The 11,045-nt window shown below is 35.8% G+C and overlaps 2 protein-coding genes across 2 annotated transcripts; one reads left to right on the top strand and one right to left on the bottom strand.

Annotated features, from left to right (window-relative positions):
• The first annotated feature begins 323 nt into the window (after positions 1-323).
• Positions 324-2,251, top strand: LOC126378410 (gastrula zinc finger protein XlCGF57.1-like). Its single transcript, XM_050026759.1, has one exon. The coding sequence runs from the start codon at positions 385-387 to the stop codon at positions 1,969-1,971; it is 1,587 nt and encodes a 528-aa protein (XP_049882716.1). The 5' UTR covers positions 324-384; the 3' UTR covers positions 1,972-2,251.
• A 4,527-nt stretch (positions 2,252-6,778) lies between these two features.
• LOC126378347 (presequence protease, mitochondrial) lies at positions 6,779-10,946 on the bottom strand. Its single transcript, XM_050026614.1, has 2 exons — positions 10,795-10,946; positions 6,779-10,649 (listed from the first exon to the last, which is right to left on the bottom strand). Exon 2 carries the CDS (start codon positions 10,614-10,616, stop codon positions 7,548-7,550), a length of 3,069 nt encoding a protein of 1,022 aa, XP_049882571.1. The 5' UTR covers positions 10,617-10,649; positions 10,795-10,946; the 3' UTR covers positions 6,779-7,547.
• Positions 10,947-11,045: the final 99 nt, after the last annotated feature.

The following is an 11,045-nucleotide window of genomic DNA, read 5'->3' as shown; positions in this document are numbered from 1 at the left end:
AGTAATTAACACTGTCAACAAACAAATTTTAGAAATATTTTTCGCAGTCAGCTGTTTATTTTAATAGCAAGTTGTCAAAATTCCAGTAAAAACCGGTAACTTCCGTAAATTGATGATTTACATTAGTCTACATAATTTCTAGGATTTGAGATTACATCCGAATGTAAGAAATACTAAATGACCCAAGTAAATTGCTTGATATGTCATTTACTGCGTGTAACATAGTTCTAATCCTCAAAGCTCCAATCGATCGATTTCGATACAAAAACTGGTTTTTGAGCAAGGTACTCCTAAAAAAACAAATATTTCACAAATGTCAACGTCAAACAAAAGATGGTTGTCCCAAATATCGCCTAAATCGGGCTTGTTTTCTCCTAAATAACAATGAATAACGTTGATAATAATTACTGCCGTCTGTGCGCAGAGCTGAAGCCTTCCAAGAAGCTGCTTAACCTCCAAACTGACGACGAAAAACGACGGGAAATGATAGAAAAGTTGACCAGAGTAAACGCTAGCACAGATTTGTCTGAAGATATCTTGCCAAAAACTGTTTGTTTTGTGTGTTTATTCTCATTGGATCGCGCTTTCGAGTTCGTCGTAGCCATAGAACAGGCTCAAACCGTTCTAAACAACATATTTATCGCCCAACAAACTAAAAAAGAGGTAGAAGAAAGCTGCTCTGATGAGGATTATTACGATGTACCTGATGATGTTAAGGTTGAAAATTTGGATGTAAAGCAAGAGGAGAAGGAAGAATTGGAGACGCTGAAGAAGTTAGGGATAGAGTACGAGGCTAGACCACAGGAGAAAAAGTATAGTCCTAAAGACTTAAGTCTAGATACAATACCGCTTTCACAACTCAAACTAACTTGGAAGGATTACAGTTGGACGTGTTCGTACTGTGAAACCCAATTCGCAACAATAGACGAGCTTAGAACCCATTCCATACAGTATCACGACTATTGCAATGCATTCCGTTGCACCGATTGCAAAATTCGAAAACTACGCTTAGATAGTTTCTTAATTCATGTCAAACGACATCGGAAATACCTTAAATTGTCTTGTTATAAGTGCCATAAACGATTTTCGAGTCCTCGCGAAGTTAACATTCATGTTTCGAAACACAAAAGTACGGAGCATTTTTGTCCTGGTTGTAACACATGTTTTACTACGTCTGAAGAGTTGAATTTGCACACAAGTACATATTACCAATCTAGGAAGTCTAGACCGATACCACAAGTGCCTAGAGCACCGGATGATTTGTCTTGTTACCTTTGTAAAAAAACTTTCAAATACCGTGGTAGCTTAAACACACATTTACTCATACATACAGACAGAAAACGGGACCATACATGTGACAAATGTGGCAAATGCTTCCTTAACAAGCAGAATTTAGCTGGTCATATGATTTTACATGACAATGTACGTCCATTCCAATGTGAGATTTGCAAAGCATCATTCAAAACTCACGGTCAACTTAGAAATCACGTTGGAGTTCACGATAATCGGAAGCCATTTGCATGTGAACAATGTGGACGGTGTTTCCGTCTTCAAAAGCAACTAACTTCGCACAGTATTATCCACACAGATGCATTACCACACATTTGCACATACTGCAATAAAGGATTCCGTTTCAAAACCATTCTAAACCAACACTTACGTCAACACACTGGTGTGAAGCCGTATTCTTGTGAAGTATGTCAAAGGGACTTTACGAATTGGCCTAATTATAACAAACATATGAAGAGACGGCATGGCATGGATATGGCAAAGAAGAAGCATACTCCGGAGGGGGTGTATCCTATAGACCCGACAACCGGTGAGATTATAATGCACATGGAAACAAGTAAAATGATAGAATGGAAGCAGAAAATGATGAGTCAGAGAAGACCGGGAAGGCCAAAGTTAAATGTGAAACTTGAAGACAAAAATATGGTTCAGAATGAAAAACCAACAGAAACTGTCAGTTAAACGTAATAATAGTCAAAATAATTTATTTCATAAACTTTGTTTTATAAACATTTTTGTATAATTTTAATAATTATTATGATAATTTAATAAATAATATGTATGAAGTAAAGATACGGTCATAAAGTAGGTTAAGATTCAGAATAAGGCAATCTGTTTCACTGTACTTATTTTGTATGACATATAAACTTAAGTATAGATTGTTTTTTATTATATTAAAAACGTACAAATACCGTATTTTGTATTAGAAATACATACTTTAAAATTAATTTTGTTAATTATTATATTATATAACACCATAATTTCATATAAAACGAGTTTATTTTCAGCAATTATCCTTTTCAAACATTCTTAAATTATATTCTGATAATAATGTTAGGGTTCGTAATGTTTATTTTATTATTTAATTATTATTAGAACTTAATAACAGACGGAATAAAGTCGTGAATCTGTGTCACAACGTTTATTATTTTTTATTTGGAACTGGCATATTATTTCATTTGTTTTTATTTTGATTTTTTCTTTTTCGAACGGGAACGTTTTCCCGCTTTTTAAAAAAGGCGGTGACGGGAATTTTGTTCGGTTGTGGTAATCTATAAAGAGTTGGAGAGTTAACATTGTTTATGAAAATAACATTATTCAAGAGAATTGCTGAATTGTTTGATTACGACGAGCATCTCCACCTGAGAGCAGTAGTATTATCACAATAATTATTCGTCAGAAATGTGGTACCATCAATTTTATACAAAAAAGAACCTTGCTTCCCTATGCTTTGGAGATGGAGAGCACATTTTATTTCGATAAAAAGGAAATAAAACGACTAAAAATATTAAAATTATCGTTGTTATTTAACGCTTATCAAAGCTAAACACCTGGGAGATATTTTCTCATCAAAAATCTTCTTAAATCTACTTTTTTCTATTCCTTTTTCTTGTAAATACAGCACTCTATCGTACAAAACAAAATTCTCTATCACTGGCTGCAAATAATTTTGAAGTAAAATAAAAATGGCGGCTTTCACTTTCAAATGTTGCGTAGATTGTTTTTTATTATGTTAAAAACGTACAAATACCGTATTTTGTATTAGAAATACTTTAAAAGTAATTTTGTTAATTATTTATAATGAATAGTATTATGAATTATGTTAATAATTTAATATAACACTGTAATTTCATATAAAACGAGTTTATTTTCAGCAATTATCCTTTTCAAGCATTCTTAAATTATATTCTGATAATAATGTTAGGGTTCGTAATGTTTATTTCATTATTTAATTATTATTAGATTATATAACTTAATAACAGACGGAATAAAGTCGTGAATCTGTGTCACGAGTTTATTATTTTTTATTTGAAACTGGCATATTATTTCATTTCTTTTTATTTTGATTTTTTCTTTTTCAAACGGGAACGTTTTCCCGCTTTTTAAAAAAGGCGGTGACGGGAATTTTGTTCGGTTGTGGTAATCTATAAAGAGTTGGAGAGTTAACATTGTTTATGAAAATAACATTATTCAAGAGAATTGCTGAATTGTTTGATTACGACGAGCATCTCCACCTGAGAGCAGTAGTATTATCACAATAATTATTCGTCAGAAATGTGGTACCATCAATTTTATACAAAAAAGAACCTTGCTTCCCTATGCTTTGGAGATGGAGAGCACATTTTATTTCGATAAAAAGGAAATAAAACGACTAAAAATATTAAAATTATCGTTGTTATTTAACGCTTATCAAAGCTAAACACCTGGGAGATATTTTCTCATCAAAAATCTTCTTAAATCTACTTTTTTCTATTCCTTTTTCTTGTAAATACAGCACTCTATCGTACAAAACAAAATTCTCTATCACTGGCTGCAAATAATTTTGAAGTAAAATAAAAATGGCGGCTTTCACTTTCAAATGTTGCGTTTCCCGCCAAATCGAATGTAGTTCTTCTAAATCAAAATCCGATTCTGCATTTTCTCCCTTAGGAGCATTGGCTGAAAGTAGGTTTTCGGGTGTCAAAGCGAATCCTTTTTTGGCATCTTGAAGATAGATTGAAAAATCGTTGAGAACAGTTTTTATTCTAACAGCTTTGCGTTTTTTTCGCTTTAGTTTGAAGTTATCTGTAAATTAAATAAAAATATTTTGCTTATTATCATTATTACGTTCATAAAGTCGTGTATTATTGATGGACCTATGTTATGGAATGCTTATCTACTAGATAGGAATTATGTATCTGCACTATTTGATTTTTATAACAGAAATAATGGCGTGACTATCTTGAATACTAAAAAGTATTATAACGTATGTATTTCCCGTTGGCACACTTAAGAAAAACTATTATGATTACCTCTAAGATGTTTACTATACACTAAAAACTCACGTTTATGTGCATACAGTTGTACAGTAGCCCTTGCCAGAAGATTAAAAACCAAATCTTCTAAGTTCTCGTCGACAGTTGGCGGTTGAGCGGCTAGCCTCAAAAACGGGACCTTCAGAAACTCGAATCCTTTATTCTCCTCAAATATCTCTTTCAAACAATTACTTATTGGAAAATTCTTGAATCTGTCGTCTTTAGAACCGTCTCTCGCCATCTTGTGGTAGCAACAAGGCATTAAAACTAATGCTTTTGCGTCAGCCATTTTTAAAAATAAGTTCATACCGTCGACCGTTAAATCGGCGCACGCATGAAGTCCGGATATACAGAAATTACTCGATTTCCCAAACTTATCTGTTAAAAATTCTAGTATTTTTTCATCAGAATGTTCATTTATCGTATGTTTAATGTATTTGACCGTTTCAATCGAGTCTTCATGGTATTTTCTTTGACGTTTTTTGGCGCCTACGTAGTGGTTCTCATTGCATTCTACGCCCAATACTTTAAGGTTGGTTGTTTCATAAATTAATTGGTCTAAGTAGCCCTGAAAAATAATCGTCGCATTATGAAAAAGGTGGCTGCAATGCAAGTGTCTGTCTACCCAATTAAGAGTTCCGTCGGGTAAGTCTATGTAGTTTTAAACGCCTTCAAATAAAAATACTTACTAAACCGGATCCAAAATCGACGACGATCTCGCAACTATTTTCTTCACAAACTTTTTTTAACTCATTCGCCAAGTAGACTATTTCATGTTTCTTTTTAGGACTCACTGGAACATCGATATTATTTCCAAAATCTACATCTGTTACTATTTCTTTATGATCTACTTTAAATTTTCCTATTCTCTCAAAAAATGTCCTCAAAAATTCGTTATCATCACTATTCTTGGGCAAATCAAAATCTTTGTCAAATATATTCACGTCTTTGAAATGCGCGTCTTCAATTATTATTAGATCTAATATTTTATGCACAAGTATTTCTGTATTGGCAAAGTTGAATAATCGCTCGTACTGTCTAAAGAATTGAATTGATTCCTTGAAATAATCTTCGGGAGTTTCAAAATGCGCTGGGAGACTCATTCTTTACCTGAAAAGTAATATTATCTATTAGTCTAAGACGAATATGAATATAGGGTCGGAAGGGAAAGGCCTAAGCGAATGGTTTAGAGAAAGTTCTACCAACTAGTTATAGATATAGTACTGTAAACCGGCGCCAAGTGAGTGCTAATGAAGATTTAAAGATAAGTTTAAGCGAAAATAGTGTCGCAGAAACGTGGTCTCTACCAACTCTTATGGGAAATACGCGAATTGCAGGTCTAGACCCAAGGGTAAAACTATGTACTTTCATGTGGTAAACATAAGGGTAAATGTATTTTATAATCTGCACATTAATGCGCACTAGATGTCGCTAGTAGTATTAAAAAAACGCGCTATCATATACAGTGACGTGCGTAAGGACTGGCTTTCTTTTTTCAAATTGTTCCTTCTTGTACTTACTCTGTTTTTCATCCATATCTGATGTGCTTTAGTGCGCTCGGTTTCCGATTTCATTTCACTTAGATAAAAATTACGCTAACATAAATTATGGGCCAGCTCAGCCCATAAACCGTACTGCTCCAATGCGGATCGGTGGAAGTGTTTAAGCTAGATACATAAGAATACGCCTATTTCCCGTTGGGGGTACGCAGAGACCAAGGAGTTCCACTTACTATGACCCTGACATACCTTTCGCTTCTTCCACTCTCATAAAAGACTTCAAGCTCGCCGGTTTAGAATACTCTTGGCCTGATCCTTCTTGTCACAAGACAGCATAATCATAACAATTATATTTATTTTCGATATTATGCTCCTCTGTGTCATGCGGCGCCACCTATCCGCGCCTAGCGGAACTACAAACAATTAGCGCAACCTAGTGGATTAGTAATTTATTTGAGACGCATCGAGAATCAAGCACGTGATCGAGCATCACCATACATGTATTGTGTAGCCTGTTTTGTTTTCTTTCTCTCAATAACGTGCTGGTGATCACATCTTTCATCCTGAATCATCATAAGACATCCTGGATCTGTTCGCGGTTTGTACGCATAGGCTGCTTCTTTTAACCCTATCCTACCCCTTACACCCACTTTTACTTTGAGCTAGATGAAAAAAATAATACTTTCCAGGCTACGTGCCTCAAAAACAATATAGATGGCGCTGTACAGGCTTGAGCAATATCATGTACCCACTTTAGAACCCTGTTGCACTATTATATTTGACATTTAGTGAGACTTACACTTCAATTTATCAAAAAAGTTAATGTGACACGGTTTCAAAGTGTATACATATTAGTACTCATGACCGTACAGCTTTATCGTGATACCTATTTTCTACCCGTGTAATGACCCAGGTACATCATTATTCCAAAATATTGTATGTGATCCGATGGACAATATAATAAAAAGATACCAGTAAACTCAAAAATATTTATTAATAACAGTCTCAACTTTCTAAAATAATCATCGTTCATCAAGTTCAATAAATACCTAGTCATCTGTTCAACATTTAGATAATTAAGAGCTTACAATACCATCTACATAAAGCACACTCCTTACAAAAATATTACATTTCCAAAATACCAGAATGGAAGTTGATAAACAAACTGTATTTAAACTACAATGCAACTATCAAATAACAGTGATAAGTTCTCACCGGCTTGCAATAAAATTGCATTTCATTATTTGGCAGTTACATTGCAGTTGAAATACAGTTCATGTGTCGAGAAATCGACACTAAAAGCACAATAGACTTTAGAAACTTAAGTCCCAAATAGAATTTATAATGCATTTTTCGTCTGAACTTCTATAAAAGCTGCTTAGTTTTCGGGGCTACCTATGATGACAATTTCCTACACCGAACTGTACTTACACACTGTCGAAAACAGACACACAAATCAAAGACCCGGAAAATGCTTCTATACTTCCTCTTTTTACATGTCAAAATATAGACACCTAGTTTATATTCCAAATAATACATCGAACAATAATTTCTTTAACCGAAGCTTTGAGCTTAGCAAAGTTTTACTTAGTCATTCCTTTTCTTGACTTTTTGTAAACTAATAAGTCCGACTTCCGAAAACAAAATTGTCCACTTGACTTGTTCGGTTTCAAAGAACATTCGTGAAGGGGTTTCGAAACATAACTAAAATTCTCTAATGTCCAGCTTAAGGTAACATAATTATTCAGTTCACCTGAGCCACTTCTTGCTGTGGTCCGCTTATTTTCTCCCAAGTTTCTCCTTCTTTGTCCAACTGTGATGCGCCTTCGCCGATAACGCATTTGCCTGCCCACTTGTCGGATTTCAAGTACTTAGCGCAAACAGTGATCAGATCCTCGCTTGTGACGCTTAGCACTCTTTCTCTTTGTGTCTTCCAAATGTCGTATGATAATCCATAAAGGAATAAGTCGACTCCTTTCATGTATTCGGCTATTGGTTGATCCATTTGTTGCAAGATGGATAACTTCGCTTCGAAAAGGTTCTGGTCGTCAACTAATTTCGTATTTTCTGCTAACCAGTCAGCCGTTTTGTCGAAAACGTCCAAAGTTACGCGGGAATTCGGATCTCTGTATGAATAAAAGCTGAAGATTCCGTCCACAGACAACATCGCTCCACCGCCATAAGCACCGTTCTTTTCTCTTACGATCGGATGCAAGTATTTCGACGTCAAGAATCTTGATAACACTCTAAGTTTCGGGTAATCAGGGTCAGTATATGGAACTGTAGGAATGACTTTCGCGCAGAAGTTGACAGGAATATTCATGGAAATGTGTAATCCTTTCTTGTCTTTCGGTTTGGGTTGGCAATCTGTCCAGTTAATGCGGTTGACATCCTTTTGGGTTTCATCTGGGCACAGATATTTCATGAACTTGTCGACATAATGGAGGTTTTTGTTGTCACTCGAATAATGGAATGTGGCTCTTAAGTTCGAGCCTTTTAGGATTTGAGTTCCGATTTCGTCAATTGTACCTTGAATATCTTCGATTTTTAGGTTGTTTTGGATTTGCTGCATGGTCATAACATGATGGAGGCCCATAAGATTCTCTTTGCATTCATCTGCTGATGAAACTAGCGACTTGGCTGCTTGCATGGCGTACGTGTGACCACTGTCAATTACGCCGCTCGTCAACGACGAGCAATAGTTGTTCATCAACATTCCCATTCTCTCCTTATTCTCAAAATTGGGTTTCCTGAATATTTCTGCCCAGATATCGAGCATTTTCGGGAGATTGTCGTCGAGGCAATGGCTTCCGATGAGCAAACCCTGTTCAAACTGCTCCTGTTGGTCGATATGTTCAGTTATATGCATTAAGATGCTTAATCCAGAAGTAGTTTTGCTTACGTACTTATCAAAATCTCTGTAGTTGTATGACTTTGTGTCGAATTTGTCCAAAACGTACTTGAAGAAAGGTAGGAGTTTTCTCTGACTTTCGTTAAGACAATCTGTGCCTAGGACGCCTTTCAAATACGAGACGCCGTTAGTGTTTCCTTCGCAAAGTTGCAGCGGGATAGTGCCAGCCACTGTGTGTTTTAGTGGTGGAGCAGTTTTGTTTAAAGTGATCTCATCTATTTTCAAACAGGGCAACACATCTAAGTTCTCCTGCTTCTTTTGGGCTTTCGCCAACTCGAAGCCCTCCAAGAATACCTGCTCTTTCTGTTCTGAAGTCAACTTTTCTACTTTCGACTGGAGTGATTTTGCTTCTGCTGTATTAAATATATCGTCGAATTGTGGATTGGGCACCATTTTCATTGTCAACTTGTGTTTATTGTTGATAAAGTACTGTTCTATCACACCTTTGATGTAAGCCGGTTTCATCAGGTTGGTCTTTAGTTGTGCAAGCAATTCATTGACTTTCATAGCACCTAAGATTGGGCCATTATGATTCCACAATGGCATTTGATTGAACAGTACATTCAATCCAAATTTCGGCGATTGATGCTTGATGGACAGCTCAAAGCCGTGTAATACGCTCTCAATGTGATCCTTTTCAAATCCCTTCTCATGTATCTCTTCAAGTGTTTGGTTAACAATTTTTTCAACTATGGGAAACTTGTCTTTTTCAACATCCCTCAGTCCAATAACAAATAATGTATCCCTTATTTGATTATCATAACCAGTCAAACTGTTGTAACCTCCAGATATGTTTTTCTCAATTAGGCTTTTGTAAAATGCTGAATTTGGGCCGATTATCATCAACTCCGCAAGTGCAGTCAACATAAATGTGTCATAAATGTTTGTTATATCAGACATGACGTAACCAATGGCTATCTGGTTCTGTTTATCAATAGGTCCTCCGTATTGGTCTACTCTGCATGCTATTTCGGCTTCTCTTGGCTCGTTCCAGCGTGGTTGTTTCTGAACAACAGTGTTTGTTGGGTCTAGGAATGTGTATTTATTCAAATATTGCTCACTTAGAAACTTTAAATTGGTTTCCAAGGGAAAGTTTCCATAAGAGTAAATCCTGGCATTACTAGGATGGTAGTAGGTTGCGTGGAATTCTTTCAAGTGCTCATGTGTCAGTTCTGGAATGTGCAATGGGTCTCCTCCTGAAACATATCCATAGGTACCTTGCGGTAATATAGCATTGATAAACTTCTGTCCAAATACCGAACTTGTTTCAGAGAATGCCCCTTTCATTTCATTGTACACTACTCCTTTAAATGCTAGAGGAGATGTCTTGTCATCCAATTTTGTATGTTCTAGTCTCCAGCCTTCTTGTAAGAAGTCTATTCTTGCCAGGTTTGGTCTGAAGACTGCATCTAAGTATACTTTCTGCAGATTTCTATAGTCTACTTCGTTTTGTGAAGAGAACGGATAGAATGTATAATCTGGACCAGTGAGAGCATTCATGAATGTGGCAAGAGACCGGTTTAACATTTTGAAGAAAGGGTCTCGAACCGGATATTTCTCTGAGCCACATAGAACTGTGTGCTCCAAAATGTGCGGAGTCCCCATGGAATCTTGAGGGGTGGTTCGAAATCCGACTGAAAATACATTGTTTGGATCATCTCTTTCTAAATGCAAGTATTCTGTCTTGGTTTTCTCATGTGTGAGGAGGTAAGCAGTCATATTATACTCTTTAATATGTTCTATATCAGTGCAAATAAACCCATATACGGTCTTTCCTGGCTGTATGTTTTTAGAGACATATTCTTTCTTTTTCAGGACACTAGAGCTGCTCTGGCGGCTGTCTGACGTCACAAGCCGGTTGTAAAGCCTCCTCCATCCATTAGTTTGAAGTCTCGAGTACATCTTTTCGTCTTATTCCGTAGCAGCTCACTTTATCTGCAAAGCACATTCACTCACTGTTAATGTTCCCGTGAATCACATAAACTACGATGAAACTTACGAATGGACAGATCCGAAAATCCCGAAAAATTTTGCCGCAAAATGAAAACAAATGAAAAGTGATGCAATGGTTGATACTTACGAAATTATGTAAGACTTTTCGAGTATTTTTTTCCCAATGTACTCTTTTGTATTTTTAATCTTTTTCAAATGTATATGTCTCGGTGTTTTTTAAATAAATCTACATTATTTTAGAAAAACTATAACCTCCCGAAACCTTGCGGTAAAATGACATTGTGACTTAGGAGTTGCCATAATATAATAGTAAAACACATACAGTTGAAAATGAAATAATAAAAGTTACGACAGTAGACAAATTCTGCATCATGCCAG

This window comes from Pectinophora gossypiella, chromosome 26, assembly GCF_024362695.1.
Source record: "Pectinophora gossypiella chromosome 26, ilPecGoss1.1, whole genome shotgun sequence".
Taxonomy (NCBI): Eukaryota; Metazoa; Arthropoda; class Insecta; order Lepidoptera; family Gelechiidae; genus Pectinophora; species Pectinophora gossypiella.
This window is presented reverse-complemented; position numbering and strand designations above follow the sequence as displayed.